Consider the following 19,245-nt stretch of genomic DNA (forward strand, 5'->3'; position numbering starts at 1 on the left):
GTCGCTGTAAAACTATAAAACCGTAACATAATCAATAACAAATATATAATCAACCCACCTTTTAAACAATAATCTGATCAGAGCTGTGTCTATGATTTCTAGATTATTCTAGATCTTAGAACAATAATTACATAATTTTTAAATTTTTTTCTCCGCCTATATGAACGCTTATCGCGTAACAGACGAACCCTTCAGATTATACTATTTTTAGTGATGGTTTACAGTACTATTTTTAAAATATGCTAAAATACTATTTTAAACACATGTTTAATGTTAATTAAAACCTACACCTAAATTTAAAAAATATAATCTATGAAAGAAATTTCTAGAGAAGTTTTATTATCTGTCAGCGTCAAATTGTAAACGTCTAGCGTCTAGTGTCTACGTCATTTGTTATCTGTAATTTGTTTTGGTGAAATTGCGCGCCGCGACGCGTTCTCATTTTCGGTCTCGCTCAGTTATTGATATTTATTGCTTTTCAAGACCTATTTCCACTTTTCTTCAATGTACAAATTCGTAAAATAAGCGAACTATAGTATTCATTCGTGTTAATTTATCATTGGAGTGTATTTTTATTAAAAACAATATGTGATAATGTTATTATGTCTGTGTAATTCATATTGACACTATCCGTGGTGTTACTGCTGTTTCTAGTTTTCTCAAACTAAAAGTTCTATTTTATTACAAGCAAAATGCATCGACGTGGAGGGAAACGCATCCGTATGGATGATCCTCCACCCGAGTATGTGAATCCTATGACTCCCGCCACTCCTATGACTGATTATGGCGGGCAATCAGTGCATGAACCTGATTCTCATGTTAATTATTCTGGCTTTAATGCGGGGGCGGTTGTTAACTCTACGGCAGTAGAAGCTCCTCGTGAGGAACATGAGGATCATGAAGAAGAAGCCAGATCACCGTCACCGGCGCCGACTAAGCGTATTACACGTAGTCGCGGTCGTGGTGGTGATGGGGGCTATGTTGGGCGGTTAGCAGAGTCGCCGCCGCCTCCACCGCTGCGCCCGCGCCGTGGTCGCGGTGGTAGAGGCAGGGGCAGAGGCCGAGGTGCGCCGCCACCGCCAGCATATTCACCACCACCTATATTGTTACCTGGTGATGATGAAAACAGTCTCTACAACCTGTTGAGGTTCAATAAAACAGCTATCAATGTAAGTATTATAATTTTTATAACTTGATTCTTTATATTATGTAATTTCAATTAATAGTTCTGATGAATTAGATATCTTGCTGATATGTGGCTTAATTTCGACCTGTTTCACAAATGCTCCTGTTATGTTTATCTATATTGACATAGTTGAAATTAAAGATCACACAGTGCTTAAGAAAATTAATATAAGTAATTTTTACTGCTAAGTTTAAGAAAACTTTAATTATTATAGGTTACCATATTTTATTATGATAAATCATATGAAGATAGTAATATACTCAAGTATATATTTTTACCAATTGACTATGTGATATTATTTTCAACCAACAGCAAGTAGTAGACATGTGGATAGAAGAATACAAGAACAGCAAGGAGAGTGCACTGGTGCAGCTGATGCAGTTCTTCATCAACTCATCAGGGTGTAGAGGCAAGGTCACACCCGACATGGCACAAATGGACCACACACTTATTATCAAGAAAATGACACAGGAGTTTGATGAGGTTATTCAATATTAAGAAATTTTCTTTTGTTTAAAATCATTAAAATTGGTTAATGTATTGTTATAAATTTATAAAGAATAGAAAAAATTCGATCACGAGGCGGGACTCGAACCCGCATCCTTCGCGCCATTCCGGGGCGGATGCCTGACCAACTCAGCCACTCGTGACCCGCCAGAGCAATCGAATTTATTCTATTCTTTCAGTTTTATGTGTCTGAAGGGACACACCGCGCGCCATCTATTGAGATGATTAACAACCATTTCAACCAATATGAAGCACTTTTCAGTGAATACAATATTGTAACGATGGAACACGAACTTTTTTTGTTGAATTTATATTTTTGGTTTTATGGCATTCAAATGCTTTTATAAATATAAATTTATAAAGAATAGAAAAAATTCGATCACGAGGCGGGACTCGAACCCGCATCCTTCGCGCCATTCCGGGGCGGATGCCTGACCAACTCAGCCACTCGTGACCCGCCAGAGCAATCGAATTTATTCTATTCTTTCAGTTTTATGTGTCTGAAGGGACACACCGCGCGCCATCTATTGAGATGATTAACAACCATTTCAACCAATATGAAGCACTTTTCAGTGAATACAATATTGTAACGATGGAACACGACCTTTTTTTGTTGAATTTATATTTTTGGTTTTATGGCATTCAAATGCTTTTATAAATATAAATTTATAAAGAATAGAAAAAATTCGATCACGAGGCGGGACTCGAACCCGCATCCTTCGCGCCATTCCGGGGCGGATGCCTGACCAACTCAGCCACTCGTGACCCGCCAGAGCAATCGAATTTATTCTATTCTTTCAGTTTTATGTGTCTGAAGGGACACACCGCGCGCCATCTATTGAGATGATTAACAACCATTTCAACCAATATGAAGCACTTTTCAGTGAATACAATATCGTGATCGAATTTTTTCTATTCTTTATAAATTTATATTTATAAAAGCATTTGAATGCCATAAAACCAATAATGTATTGTTATTTATATTTGGAGAATAATGTCATCATTTTAGATGATTTTTCATTTTGTTAAAACTGCAAAAATGAAAACGAATCATCAAATGTATTTCAAACACATAACTTAACCAATTTATATCTTCTGATTTAATATGTAAAATTTTTTAAAACCTAACAATTTCATCTTTTTAGCTAATATGATTAGAATCATTCCCATATTTATCACAATAAATAATACTTTACAATATATTTTAGGAAAGTGGCGAGTACCCGCTCATAATGTCAGGACAGACATGGAAGAAGTTCCGTGCTAACTTCTGTGAGTTCATTCAGACGCTTGTGAAGATGTGCCAGTACAGCATCATCTACGATCAGTACCTCATGGACAATATCATCTCGCTCCTCACTGGACTGTCTGATTCACAAGTCAGAGCGTTCAGACACACAGCTACACTAGCAGGTAAACTAATAAATCTAAGTAATTAAGATATTAATCTGTCAGTATTTTGTTTTCTTCATCTTTTTAAAACTTATCATCATGTTTGTCAAGTCTTAAAATTAAAAAAAAATTCCTTACTAATATTAATTTTATTATTAATTTCAGTTAGTTCTTACAAGTGAAGGCATACAATATTTTGCATTGTGTTCGCTCTTAAAAAGCCGTTCAACTAAACAACGCACACAGTATCCTTGTATTATCATCATTTTACTTAATATTTGCAACGTCCAGTTAGTGGAAAGAATAAAAAAATGTTTCTCGAAATTTTAAGTAAAAATTTCCATTTCAGTGATGAAGCTAATGACAGCACTTGTAGATGTTGCCCTACTTACAAGCGTGAACTGCGACAACTGCTTACGTCAATATGAAGCTGAACGTCTGAAAGCTCGTGACAAGCGAGCAAGTGATCGTCTCGAAGTGCTTGTCGCTAAGAGGCAGGAGTTAGAGGAAAATATGGAGGAAATCAAGAATATGCTTTCATATATGTTTAAATCTGTGTTCGTGCATAGATACAGGTGTGTATTGTTAATGTATTGAGACATAAAATTTTACTTTACAGGCTTTTCTTATTTTTTTTTATTTCGTATTGTTTGTGATTTTGATCAGATCTATTTTTTCCAAACTCAAGAGTGTTTTAAAACTTTGTGGTTTATCCATTTTGATAATATTAAATGCTGCTATGTCAAGCATCACCATCATTTTCTAGTATAAATAGCAAAATCTATAAAATTTTCTTGTCTAAAGATTTTACTCAAAAACTAATTGTTATGTTTACAGGGACACACTACCAGATATTCGCGCAATAACAATGTCCGAGATAGGAATATGGATGGAGAAGTTTCCTGCGCATTTCTTGGATGATCTGTATTTGAAATATATTGGTTGGACACTTCATGATAAAGTAAAATTATTTTCTCATTTTTGTACATAATTTTTCTTCATAAGTTTTCATAACTTTATTACTTACTTTCTTTTGAATAGCCTTATTTATACTTATTATAGTATAAATTTTATTTTTATGATTATTAAACTACATTAAATGCTTTTTTTTATCATCTCAGGTTGGCGAGGTACGCCTACGTTGTCTGCAAGCACTACATCCACTTTATGAGTGTGAAGAATTAAAAAGCAAATTGGAACTTTTCACATCAAAATTTAAAGACCGCATTGTGTCCATGACTTTGGATAAAGAGAGTGAGGTTGCTGTACATGCTGTCAGACTGGTCATCGCCATCCTCAAGTAACTATTTAATGAAATTGGAGACATGGGCTAACATGATACAACCTGGTGATGGAGCTTACTAACACATTTCTCGATAGCTGTAAAAATAGTTAAAATATGAAAGAATGATTTGTTTAAAATTTTTAATGCATGTGTCTAAATAAAAGCGTGTAATTAAATGTGTGTGTAAAAAAGTTAACATATGAAATGTGTATCAAACTTCATGGGTTATATCTGATAGCTCATGAATTGCATGTCCTCGTGTATGTTATCCGTGTGAGCCGTTCTCACGGTCCGTTGACCGCTACATGTCCAGGATGCACCCCGACGTGCTGACGGACAAGGACTGCGAGAACGTGTACGAGCTGGTATACTCGTCGTGGCGCAACGTGGCGGCGGCCGCGGGCGAGTTCCTCAACTGGCGCCTGTTCCGCAGCGAGCCGCCCGCGCCGCCCGCGCGCTCGCGCCGCGGCAAGCAGCGCCTGCCCAACACGCCGCACGTGCGCGACCTCGTGCAGTTCTTCATCGAGTCCGAGGTGAGCGTGCCCCGTACCCCCCCCGCACCCCCCGCACACACAACTGGCGCCTGTTCCGCAGAAATTTTCCACACGTATAGAAATTTTCCTGGCGTATATAATTTTTCCTGACTTATACAAACATTCCTGACGTATAGAAATTTTCCTGGCTTATAGAAATTTTGCTGGCACATAGAAATTTCCCTGACGTATAGAAATTTTCCTGGCTTATCGAAATTTTCCTGTCTTATCGAAATTTTCCTGGCGTATGGAAATTTTCCTGACTATAGAAATTTTCCTGACTATAGAAATTTTCCTGACTATAGAAATTTTCCGGACTTATGGTATAAGTATGGATAAAATGCTTATATTAAACCGTTACAGTTGCACGAGCACGGGGCATACCTCGTGGACTCTCTAATCGAGTCCAACCCAATGATGAAAGACTGGGAGTGCATGTCGGACCTGCTCCTCGAGGAAGCCGGTCCCGGTGAAGAAGCCCTGGATAATAGACAGGAGTCTTCGCTGATCGAGCTGATGGTCTGCTGTGTGAGACAGGCGTCTACTGGGGAGCCGCCGGTTGGCAGAGGGCCGGTGCGGCGGCATCATCATATGCTGTCTAAGGAACAGGCCAAGGTTAGTTGTCAATGCTTATTATTTTTATTTTTATGAGAGTTACAAAAAAATATTGTCATGTTCTTTTTGTCAGCAATAACATTTGCACTTGTTAAAACCGTGAAAAAGTTTTTGCAGTGCTGCAAATTAAATTTTATTGAATCAATGGTAACTAGCTTTCATCTTATGTTAATTTTGTACCTGTATTTCTTAATAAATCATTTATGCCATATATGTATCTGCATTGCAATACGAATTTAATAAATAATACATCCATTATCATTTCTCATGATAAAATATAAAGTACAGTAGATTAAACACAAAAATCAAAACACACATTAAACTAACAAATACATTACAGCAAGTCAGCGACGACCGCACAAAAATGACGGCACACTTCATGGTCTCCCTCCCAGCGTTGCTCGACAAGTTTAGCGCTGACCCGGAAAAATTGACCAATCTGCTCTCAATACCGCAATACTTTGACCTGGAACTCTACACGACTCAACGGCAAGAAGGGAACTTGACTCTTCTACTGAATAAAATAAAGGATATCGTCTCCGCTCACACAGAAGCGGAGGTGATAGAAACGTGCGGCAGAACGTTAGAAGTGTTGTGTAGTGAACAGTGCGCGGTGTACACGAGGTGCAATGTGGCCCGAGCCACAGTTACGGATATGTGCGTGAATCGATATAAGGAGGCGATTGATGATTATAGGAGCCTTATTGAGGGGGTGAGTCATTTTGTATTGAAGATTTATACTTGAATTTGTAGTGATTTTTTTCCTTGGCATAGGTTTGGATTTCAATTTCCAGTCAAAGCGAGTGAGGAATAAAATTTGTAGTAAAAATTAATAACTATTGATTAAAATGTGTTTTTTGACATAAAATTATATGATTACCGAACTAGAATATTTTCAAGCAATATTTTACACTTTCATTTATTGTTGCAGTTAGTTAGTAAATTAAATGTGAGGCCGGGTAAAATATTAGTTTGAAATGTAATCAGAATGTACTGCGATTCTACACAGCTACCTAATGGATGTAGGTAGTTGATAACAAATCGCAGCAAGTAAACGACTATTAATAAAGTGATAGTTGGGTCAAACGTCGTATAAACCATGATTCGTACGAATGCGCCACGATTCAAAGGAAAGCGGCAATTTATAGTTTTCGACAGCTAAACATGTTTTGACAGGAAATAGTAACAACTATTCATCCACAAAAATATTAAATCAAAAGTTACGTCTAACAATATTTTCATACATTCGCAGGGTGAAACACCAGATGCAGATGAGGTGTTCAACGTGGTTAACTCACTCCGGAAGGTGTCCATTATGTACATGTGTCACAATCTGAACGATACTAATATTTGGGACTCGCTTTTTGAAGATCTACCCAAGTGCCTTAAAGATAACGATTCGCAGATGCCTACACAGGTAAAATAGTTTTAATTTTCTGTAATAATATGTCTTTTTCATTTAGAAGTACCAAATATTTTATTTTATTAAAAATATCTGAAAACTATGTTGGTTGTAAGGATACAACGTTAAATAATGTTTATAGGCGTGTTTGGTTCGTTCGTAAAGTCCAGCGCCAGGTGTAGGGTTCACTTTAACAGTTACAGGAAAGATGCTGCATCTTGACTTTTTATTTTATCTATTTATTTACATTTTTATGCAATTTGAAATGTTTTATATGGAAGGATTATATTCTATTTTTTATGATATATAATCAATTTATGAGAGCTTGCAATGGATTTCAATAATTTTTTTTTTCAATAATTTGTGAAGTTTGTTAGGTTTACTGCGCTAATATCAGGATCTTCTATTTTGAATTGAAAAATACTTTTTCTGTTATTGACAGTCCATTTACCACGGAAAGCTATGTGTTATAATTAGTGTGGTTAACTGCTAGTTTCTACAAAAAAAAAAAACGGGTTGCATTCCGGGAGTGCCGGCAGAAGTGAAAACTTGATTATTAATGTTGAGCATGTTTGATATTTTGGAATGGTATCCGTCCTACGCTTTTTAGATCAGGTCACGTGTCCTGACGCGAGTTTAAGATTTTATACCCATTACAGAAAAAGTGCTCAACGCCGCTAAAGAAGTTTTCACTTCAAAAATCCATACAATTCCAGGCGTTAGTATACGTGGTCCGCTGTCTATTCTACTCGCTGCTATGGTCGCTCCATGAGCTGGAGGAGCGCGGTGTGACGGCGGAGGGAGTGGCGGCGCTGAGGGAGCGGCTGCACTCGTACGTGGCGCTCTGCAAGCAGATCGTGGAGCTCGGCCGGGACACGGAGCTGCGGGAGGAGGTGAGTGGCGGAAACAGCACGAAATTCGATTGAAATTGAGTAAAATGCTCGATAATATGAATGTTATGAAGTAAATAAATAAAAATATCAGCAAAATTTGTTATGAAAATTAAGTAAAATAATCAGATAGGGATCACGGATGGCTGAGTTGATTAGGTATCCGCCCCGAGCTGGCGTGAAAGGATGCGGGTTCGAGTCCCGCTTCATGATCGATTTTTTTCTATTCTTTATAAATTTTTATGATCAGAAAATTTAGAATGTAATGTTGGCTGTACTTCTTATTGGCAAATAAAAGTAATATTGTTAGAGAATGTCCGCAAGCGTGCTCGTTATTGTGTTCAATACAATAACTCGTACACTGCAAACGTATGCCATTAAAGTATTGATTATAATCACGTCACGATGTAATATCTCGTGTCAGGCGTACGTGAGCCTGTGCGACCTGCTGCTGTTCTTCGCGGAGCCGGCGACGCAGGGCCAGCCCGCGCTGCGGCCGCTCGTGCTGGAGCCCGACGCGCCGCTCGCCGACCTGCTCAACGCCGCCGTGCAGGACTTCGTCTTCACGCACCAGAACTACGGTACGGGACGTGACACGTGTAACACGTCACAACACGCAATAACATGACCGCTCGTGCTGGAGCCCGACGCGCCGCTCGCCGACCTGCTCAACGCCGCCGTGCAGGACTTCGTCTTCACGCACCAGAACTACGGTACGGGACGTGACACGTGTAACACGTCACAACACGCAATAACATGACCGCTCGTGCTGGAGCCCGACGCGCCGCTCGCCGACCTGCTCAACGCCGCCGTGCAGGACTTCGTCTTCACGCACCAGAACTACGGTACGGGACGTGACACGTGTAACACGTCACAACACGCAATAACATGACCGCTCGTGCTGGAGCCCGACGCGCCGCTCGCCGACCTGCTCAACGCCGCCGTGCAGGACTTCGTCTTCACGCACCAGAACTACGGTACGGGACGTGACACGTGTAACACGTCACAACACGCAATAACATGACCGCTCGTGCTGGAGCCCGACGCGCCGCTCGCCGACCTGCTCAACGCCGCCGTGCAGGACTTCGTCTTCACGCACCAGAACTACGGTACGGGACGTGACACGTGTAACACGTCACAACACGCAATAACATGACCGCTCGTGCTGGAGCCCGACGCGCCGCTCGCCGACCTGCTCAACGCCGCCGTGCAGGACTTCGTCTTCACGCACCAGAACTACGGTACGGGACGTGACACGTGTAACACGTCACAACACGCAATAACATGACCGCTCGTGCTGGAGCCCGACGCGCCGCTCGCCGACCTGCTCAACGCCGCCGTGCAGGACTTCGTCTTCACGCACCAGAACTACGGTACGGGACGTGACACGTGTAACACGTCACAACACGCAATAACATGACCGCTCGTGCTGGAGCCCGACGCGCCGCTCGCCGACCTGCTCAACGCCGCCGTGCAGGACTTCGTCTTCACGCACCAGAACTACGGTACGGGACGTGACACGTGTAACACGTCACAACACGCAATAACATGACCGCTCGTGCTGGAGCCCGACGCGCCGCTCGCCGACCTGCTCAACGCCGCCGTGCAGGACTTCGTCTTCACGCACCAGAACTACGGTACGGGACGTGACACGTGTAACACGTCACAACACGCAATAACATGACCGCTCGTGCTGGAGCCCGACGCGCCGCTCGCCGACCTGCTCAACGCCGCCGTGCAGGACTTCGTCTTCACGCACCAGAACTACGGTACGGGACGCCACAACACGAGATAACACGTCACAACATGCAATAATATGGCAGTAAATGCAATAACACGCCACAAAATACTGTAATAAATTATCGTAGGCTGCGTCACATTACACACACCACAACACACCATAACAGACCACAGCCCCAATATCACGACACAACACGCAATAACACGCGACAAAACACTATTATTACATTGTAAATGTAGTTTCGTAAACTTTGATAATAATTTGTGATCGTTATTCTATTTAAGTCTAAAAATATAGACTATTGATGATGTTTGTGATAATTAAATCGAAAATGAGGAAAAATATGCATTATTCTTGAAAAGCGCAGATTTGGGAATATACGGTGACTTTTTATTACGTAGTCTCTTCCCGTTCCGCTAATTAATTTTAGGTTAGTGATTTTTATTGTCCAACATATGATATCATTAATAAGGTATTTTTTCTTTATAGTTATTTTACCCTTTTTATAGAATATACAATTTGTTGATTCCAAAAAAATGTCTGATCTTCTCCAGAGAAAATAATTTATTTCTGTATTCTAAGGGCGGCCGTACACGGGCAGCTTGAGCAGTTATCGACTGAGCGACGTAGCGACGCTCAAACGGTCATGTGTACGGCAGTGAATTAATGCCTATGGTTCACCGCGATGTCGCGGCTTCAAGCTGTCGGCCTTAACTGCGTGAAGCGGGCCGTGTGCGGCCGCTCTAATTATTTTAAAGCACTTCTAAACAAACTTTCGTTAACTCAAACTTAAACATTTATTTATTCCATTAGACTTCTTCTAGAAGCACTTTTGAATCGACATTACATATTTTTTACATTTTCCACCATTCGGAAAGCAGTTTCTATTGAGATAAATAAATAAATGTTTGAGCTTAAGAATTTATAGGTCTAAGAATATATGGGCTTGGATTATTTTTGGGTAAAAATGAAGGCTTGATGGTATTGGTGAAGTTATTTTTGGTGGTGTAGGGCTAACGGAGCTGTCTGTTGCATGTGCGGCGCGGCGCGGCGGTGCCGGTAAGCACAAGCTTCGCGCTAGCTGTATCACATTCACGGATTTTGCCTTAGTAATGCCGTGTACTGTAACAATCTGTCGAATTCTTGTCTCTGAATTGAAAAAAATTGAAAGTTTTTAACTGATCTAAAGATATATGATAGTAGTCAAAGTCTCTTGTTAATATCTCTTATTCTATAGAAACGAATAATTATATTTACGGAGCTTTTCTCCTGTCCCTAACTTCTGTACTTCGTCCCATAATGACGACGACCAATCATAGCTTCGTCTTGTCTCGGACTGTGACAACATTAAAAATTGAAATGAGGGTAGTTTCCTGTGCAATTTTTTTAATAATGCATATTTTTACCCCGACTTAGCGGATGCGTTTTGTTCTAACATTACTAAGGGAAAATTCGCCCGCTGCTCGCGACACGATACTGACGGCGGTGTTGAATAAAATTACTTTATTAAGATTTTTTTTTGTTATTTCAAGAGTTCATGAGAAATTTAAATAAATTCCAGAACTAAAGATCAGAGTTATGATTTAATTATTATTATTATAGATACAATAAGATCGTCGAAAATAAATTGTTACTTTCTTGAAGTCGCCTGCAGTATCGTTTCGAGATCAACACGCAGATATATCCTTAGCAATTACGATGCAATGATCATTTTAAAATCTTACCAATTTGCGTATCCGCTTTGTCGCCTGCACGATATCAAATTTGGTGACTCAAGAACATCATCGATGACACAATCCATTTCACAATTTGGTCAATTAACGAATTGAGCCTATATTGTTGCGGACAGTGCATGCATCATGCATGTTTATAGTGAAAATGATTGAGCCTGATTCATAAGATTTGAACTGTTGATTATAATAAATTAAACAATTACGACGATGTTTCAGTGAATTTAATTGCCCTGTACCATTCATCTCATCAAATGACAAACAGGTTGCGCATACTTCTTTTTGTAAAACGAAAACAAGATTGAAAAATAGAAGTTGGTTACATTGTTTTGTCAGTTATAATGTTCAAATACAAACAATCGATTCATTCATATTACGCCAGCAGTTTAAAAAAATATCTCAATCTCAAGGTCTGAGTAGTGTAATTAATTTTTTTAAATTTGGCGTTGTTATTTTCTGCAGTGGAAGAAAATTAAATTTTGCTACCAAATTATCAGCTAGAATTAAAATATGAACTGCACTGTTGTACAAGATCTTGGGATTGAGACACAACTAAATTACAATCTTCTGACGTCACTGTCAACTTTATTCATTTCGACCATTCTTTACAACATTTTTTCCACCATATCAATTAATCACATATCAACATATCCTTATTTATTTCCCCACGTTAATATGTTAATAGGAATAATTTCTGAATTTGCTCAATGTTAAAAAAAAGACGGGTTGCACTCCGGGAGTGCCGGCAGAAGTGAAAACTTGATTATTAACGTTGACATGTTTAGTATCCATCCGTCCGCTTTTTCGATCAGGTCACGTGTCCTGACGCGAGTTTAAGATTTTATACCCAACGCCGCTAAAGAAGTTTTCACTTAAAAAAAAAACTGACAATTGAATCTCGAATTTTAGACGGTCAAGACGAGAGACGCATAGAGGAGCTGCACAAGCGGCGCAACTTCCTCGCCGCGTACTGCAAGCTCATTGTGTACAACGTGGCGCCGATACGACGCGCTGTGGACGTGTTCAAGCATTATATTAAGGTACTAGCGGTCCGCCCCGGCTTCGCCCGTGGTACGTTATATTTACGTTTTCTCTACATAAGAACCATCCTCGTACTTCAAGGAATATAATAAAAAAAGAATTATTGAAATCGGTTCAGCCGTTCTCGAGTTATGCGCTTACCATCACATTTTGCGATTCATTTTTATATATAAGATCAGTTGATGGAAGATCCGAAAATAAGTATTTTTTCTGCTTTTGCAACTTTTTTCGTTGCAGAAAAATTAATTTTTGAGTTTAAACTAGTTGTTTCTTTAGTTACTGTGCTCAATAAAAAAAAATAGTTTTATAGTGTCTGTTTTATTGGGCTGTTGAATTGTGATTGTTTTTGGAGTGCTAGTAACATTTCACGATTTTCTCTTTAATGCCTCAGAATAGAAAATCTATTGTGTCGTGGCCAATGATATTTTATGTATAGATACGTTATATACTCACAATTTAACCAAAAAAAATGCTTCATATGCAGTGTCAGGCACACACAAATACAATTTTCATTTTACTTAATTTATTACATTGACAGACTGTATAAGAGAGATGGCTCTAATAAAATGATATAAATAAAAAAGACAAAGATAGTTTGTCACTTCCGCGCAGGTGTAAGCAAAAGTCATAAGAATTCACCAATTAAATATAAATAAACAAATAGTTGCCATGGTAATTGGCATAGATAAACGACACAGAAGGTTCAATGTTATAGATGTTAGGTTTCCTGCACAAGTAAATAAATGTGACAATTTCATTTACTATTTTATGATTATTATGATGTCGTATTAAAATGAAAAAAAAAAATAAAAAACTTTTTTGGAGATATAACTGTAAGTATTAAGTATTTATTACTAGCTGTGGTGTTCGTTTAAGTCATCATCATTTCACCCGATAATCACCCACTGCTGAGCATACTGCATATAGTCCTCCTTATAGAACTCCATAAGGACCGATCTTACGCTATTCGTTTCAAGGCAGTTCCCGAAACCCGTACAAGGTCATCACTCCAACTTGTAGGATAATTATAATAATAGCCTAGATGAAAAAAAAGGATGAAATAAAAGAAAGGATGAAGTATAAGCCTTTTTTATCTAAAACACAAATAAAATTTATATATGTTCAATAGCTATTTACAGAAAAGCAAATAGCCTTTTTCATCAGTAGCGATAATCTTTTCTTCAATGTATAGTATATTCAACATTATTTTTGCAAACAAACATTTTTGCCATCACGATTTCATTGTATATAATAAATAGATATATTTGTTAATTATATGCACTGTGTGGATTTAAATATAAAATTAATCAAGTATTTACCCAAATAGAAATTAATAAAATAACCGTTCTATTTTCAATAATCGTATCTACATGATAATCTTTGAACACAGTGTACGCTAGCTTTGTCACACTAGTGATTGAAGCAATGTTTTATCCCTTTCATTATTTCAATACACGTGTCAAGCAAGTGTCATTAATAAAGAATTGTAAATTGTTATTTTTACTCTTAAACTGTAATAATTTAATATATTTTGCTGTGATATGATATTCCTTTATCTTTCTTTATTTTTTTGCACAAATACGTGCACTTTCTGAACACACAGGAAGGCATTTTCGACAACTTTAATGTACCTATAGGCACATGCGCTCACTGGGACCGGTGACAATCTGACTGATTGCATTGGTCCCAAATAGGACCAATTCACGGAATCAGTTTTGGTGCGTTGATGACGTATCTACCTCTTGTTTCTCTATATAATATCATTGGTCGTGGCCCGATCGGACCGCTCGGTGGTTAAGGGGTTAAATTGATTCTGGCGAAGTGAAAAACATATTGTAGCGTAATTATCATAAATTTGCCCGTTGTATTGTATTTGTCCCTTTGCACTATCTGTGACAAACTGAAACCACCTGTATTTTTATAACAATATGTGTCATTTTTCAGTGCTACAATGACTACGGCGACATAATAAAGGCCACACTCAGCAAGGCGCGCGAGATCAACAAGCTGAACTGCGCGCTCACCATGGAGCTGGCGATGCAGGCGCTGTTCACTGAACTGCGGAACAAGCACCCCAATGTGCAGCGAAATATGACCGAGTTCACTGAGATCAAGGTATACATTTAATTTTTACTAAAAAAAATAGTTCAACGAATATTACTTTCTTTATTAGAATTGTAAACAGCTATTTGAAATGAATCTTTTTTAGGCGCGTTGGGAGTAAAATTTAGCAACATGGCGGTACCGTCACGTAATGGAATAAGGCAACAATTTTGGTATTTTTGAATCTTGTCAAAGAAGTTTTACTTCTGACACGTGTGCTCAGCACACACGCTCTTTTTTATGATTTAAGCGTGTTAACTTCACAATTTTTCCATTTAGAAGCTTTTTGTCACATTGCTGCATAATGTTTGTGTCGATTGTGTGCGCAGGAGCTGGCGAAGCGTTTCTCGATGATGTTCGGTCTGGACGCGGTGAAGAACCGCGAGGCGTTAGTGGCGCTGCACCGCGCTGGCATCGCCTTCGCCGCGCTCGAGCTGCAGCCGCACGTGCCGCCCCCCAACCTGCTGTTCCTGGAGCCGCTCGCCGAGTTCTGCGCCAAGCTGCTGCGCCAGGACAAGCGGCAGGTGCTCAAGGTGAGCGCAGTGTAACTGCAGCATAGCATCCGGAGCATCGTGACACGACGAACTATCTATACACACTACTAACACTTGTTGATAACAAGTAGTGTTTAGCGAGTGTCATATCAATTTATTCATATAATTTTTGTATTAACATATTAATAATTTTGGGTATGTGACATAATTAGCATCCATAGCAAGATGTAGATCCAATTACGGGCGAATACAACATGCATTTTTTATTTGTCTCAATTCTGTAATGTATTTTGTCCTCTGTCCCCAGTTCGTGGACAGCAAGTTCGGCGCGCAGTGGGCGGAGGAGTGGCCGGCGCTGCTCGCGTACCGCACGGCGCTGGTGACGGACGCGCCCGACGAGCGCGCGCCGCCCGCCCGCCGCCACTACGCGCGCAGGCACAGTGAGTACACACCGATAGCTCTTAGCAGAATCATATGTAGCTTGCCTTCCTCGATGCATGGGCATGACTTATAGAAATTTTTGCGGCAAAGAGAAATTTTCCTCACGTATACAAATTTTCCTGGCTTTTAGAATTTTTCCTGACGTATAGATATTTTCCTGGCTTTTAAAAATTTCCCTGAGGTATAGAAATTTAATTTAATTTAATTTTTTCCTTTTTTTTAAGCAGCAGTAGAATAATTTCCATCCATTTTGGATTTCATGTAAATGTAATGGATAGATCCAGGGCGACCATAATGACGAACATATTATTATGTCATTGCATCTTGCGCATATTCAAGCGTATGACTTGGGCTACCTGCGTAGGTCGCCGATAAAATAGCACCTAAGCACCTAAATAAGTTATTATCTTAGATGTTATTATATCAACGCAATATTTTTGAAGCAGTCGACGAAATCGCAACAAATAATTGTCAGAATCTTTACATTTTTTAAGATTTTTTTTAAAATACTTAATCGAACTATCCTTCTTGGTTAGTTTCGTCACCGAAAATACCTTATCAATTTCTGAAAGCACGCGTAAACACAAATATTTGAGGAATTTTTATGTATCTACTTTAATTGCACTTTTCAATAATTGATTTAAAAAAAATACAGACAAAAGTTTATTCACCCTTTTTACTTTTTAATTATTTTACACAAAATACATTTTTGAACGCATGAATGTCAAGCAATATTTAGCGTATTTGACAGGATTGACAACTAATGTTTGACAAGTACGAAAATCAAAATTATTTTTATATTTTGAAATTTAAATACACGATGTTATGAGCAAAGTTGATATTATGTTGTCGATTCAAAAGTCTTTATTTAATGCGTTCTTCAATTCGAGTGGAACTGAGAATACAAATACCGTCAAATGTTTGACAGAAAGAAGTGCTCAACTTTTACATGGGAAAATGGTATTGTCGTCTTACTCTATCTTACTCGCAATTTTTCCTTATTTGCTCACCGTTTAGACCTACCCTGGACTACGACAAATATTTTAAAACCAAAATGAGCTCAATTGGCCCAGCCGTTCTGGAGTTTTAGCGAGACTAACGAACAGCAATTCATTTTTATATATATAGATAGATAGACAGATAGATTGGTATAGATAAGCTAAATAATCATTAATCCATATAATCGAGCTAAGGAACAAATATTACATCTTTACATTAAACTACAATTATTTCACACATTACAGAGGGCCAAACAGAGGAGGAGGAAGGCGAAGAAAACGCAGACTCGGAGCAAGAGGGGTGAGCCTTATCTGTGCTCTAGATGTGTCATGTATACAGGCACGGGGGGAAACTTTTTGTCTTCTAAGTTCTTAAATCAATTATTTAATAATATGTACTCGAAATGTTAAATAAGTCAATATAAACAATTTAATCGAAATCTATTCAGCTGGTTTTCTTTTCTTTCAAAATACTATAGTATTTATAACAAGAACGGTTTTGTGTTTGATTTTACGATAGTACATTATAACTTATAGACTTTTAAAGCATTCAGAATCCGTTCAAAGTTTTAATTTATAAACATTGCCATACTATAAAGAACTTGACTTACAATCGCCACTTAAAATTAAAGCTTATTTCTTGTCGATACGATAGTATCATTCATCATTCGAAAACTCTGCCTAATAAACAGCTAGGCAGACTTTTGCTTCGGACAATTTTGATCGTGATTGTGAGTCTAGTTTTTATGCCAATGTTTATAAAGCATCATGTTTTTTTTTACTATTTTTTAAATAAATTTCTCATTTATAAACCATTTGAATGCTATAAAACTAAATATAATTAAAAGCATTGTATATTTAATTCATTAAATAATTAATTATATGTTGCTTTTAATAGTGTCTCAATTTTCTGTATAAAAAGTTTCCCGCCCGTGCCCTCGTTGTAGTTAGAATGTCGATGGTGAAGGAGTTAGATTATTTTAATTACTTTATAATTATTTAATAATTTACATTCATTATTATATTATTCACTATTATATTTTACTTTCAAGAATATGAACGTTTTTGCGGGAATATGATGGACTTGTTCAATCAAAGATTTGGATTTCGAAGGAAATCTTAAAAATACATTTTCTCTGACAAAAATGTTGTTCAAATTAAGTTAAGATCCAGAATTATAATATATAATTCCTTATTTTTTATTTGTATGTAGTTTTCTTAACTATAGTGATAATTTATATCAAAGACACATATATGCCAACATATTCCTCTAAGGGCCGATTTTTCAATTTATATTTATATATTTAAAATTAATAAAATTACATCTATAATCTATATGTATTATTATAATAAATGTTGTTATGTGTAAGTTGTAGTGTAGTGTAGCATTAGTTGTGTTGTAGACAGATATTGTTAGAATTATATTTTTTATAATAAATAGATTTTTTTTATAATTGTTGTAATTTATTTACCCCATACCCCATACGTGTGTGTGCGTGTGGAATCTTGCGAGTGTGAGTGATGTATACGATCTTAGTTGTGCGTATGTGTGAGTGAAATAACGTGTGCGTGTGTGTGTGTGTACGTGAGCGCGTGTGCGTGTGTGCGTGTACTATTCGTGTTAGTGCAATTATAGCGTGACTGTATGAGTGTAATTTATTTTGTATGGATGTTCTATTTTAGCAGGATGTGTGTAACCTGTACGTGTGAAAGTAAGGTAGTATAGTCTATGAAATATTAAAAAAGTTTTGTTGGTCGTACTTTGGTGAAGGTAAGTACTTTGGTGAAGTTTTACATTCAATGAGTAAATGGAGTAATAGTATATGTTAATTTTAGTGTTAGTGTGGGTACTATAGGTAATCCTTTTTTAATAAACCTAGATTAAGCCAATATGTGTAAAGTGTGCAACGTCAATCAAAGTGTATCTGTGTAAAAACATAGTTTTTAAATAAATATATTTTTCATTTTCAATTGTTTTGTTATGTTTGTGTAATTGTTGCATGACTTAATTCTAATCTAATGTAGTTTAAAGTGTTCAAGATGATGATTATTAATATGTATATGCGTGGTAAAGTAGTTAGCATTTGAACATTACAAATATGGGTTCGATTCCCAGTCTATTTACTGAAGATAATTGATCAGTGAAGCAGGTATGAAATCGTTTCTATCATGATTAATAAAAACAAGAAATGCTTATTGATGCAATTCGTGTTTTATTCGCTCATATCGATGTCTTGTTGTTATCTTGTTTTTAAAAAGTACACTAGTGCACGCATGCATGTTCGTGTTGCACTGTACGTCTTGCCTGGTAGAAATTATTATGGCGATAATGCTGCCATAATATGGTACAACGTAAAATTTCAATTTTATTAATTCAAAACTTACGCTCATACACCAGCAAACTCGAAGTTAAACATTTATTTATTCAACTAGACTTCGTTTAGAAGCGCTTTTGATTCGTTAAAAATTCAGAAAAATAATAATTTGCATAGTTAGGTTCGGAAAGCAGTTTTAGAGACGCGGGTTCGAATCCAGCTTCATGATCGATTTTTTTCTAATTCTGTAGAAATTTTTCAACATTATAAATGGTTCCTAGTGAAATCAAACAATACTTTTACATGCCTATCCAAAATTGAGCACCGGACGTCTATAACCAATCAGACCTGACAAGAGACTGTAGAAATATATCTCAAACAATTGAAAAATCTATAATCTCTAATTTATTCATTTATTAGCTGTGCTACGCGGTTTTACCCGCAGTGCTCCGCTCCTGTTGGTCTTAGCGTGATGATATCTAGCCTATAGCATTTCTCGAAGAATGGGCTATCTAACACCGAAAGAATTTTTCAAATCGGACCAGTAGTTCCCGAGATTAGCGCGTTCAAAC

At 37.7% G+C, this 19,245-nt stretch overlaps 1 protein-coding gene across 1 annotated transcript; it reads left to right on the forward strand.

Annotated features, from left to right (window-relative positions):
- Positions 1–412: 412 nt before the first annotated feature.
- SA1 (stromal antigen) lies at positions 413–17,642 on the forward strand. The gene is made up of 17 exons (XM_090107728.1): positions 413–1,169; positions 1,499–1,669; positions 2,902–3,106; positions 3,435–3,660; positions 3,923–4,046; positions 4,207–4,385; positions 4,684–4,903; positions 5,267–5,518; positions 5,859–6,230; positions 6,771–6,935; positions 7,637–7,813; positions 8,235–8,391; positions 12,191–12,321; positions 14,267–14,437; positions 14,755–14,958; positions 15,227–15,359; positions 16,605–17,642. The coding sequence occupies exons 1-17, from the start codon at positions 693–695 to the stop codon at positions 16,661–16,663; spliced, it is 3,423 nt and encodes a 1,140-aa protein (XP_089963854.1). The 5' UTR covers positions 413–692; the 3' UTR covers positions 16,664–17,642.
- The last annotated feature ends 1,603 nt before the right edge of the window (positions 17,643–19,245 follow it).

The sequence above is a fragment of the Colias eurytheme genome, chromosome 12, assembly GCF_061535395.1.
Source record: "Colias eurytheme isolate Ceu_HAF_F1 chromosome 12, ilColEury1 Martin Lab GWU primary, whole genome shotgun sequence".
Lineage (NCBI taxonomy): Eukaryota > Metazoa > Arthropoda > Insecta > Lepidoptera > Pieridae > Colias > Colias eurytheme.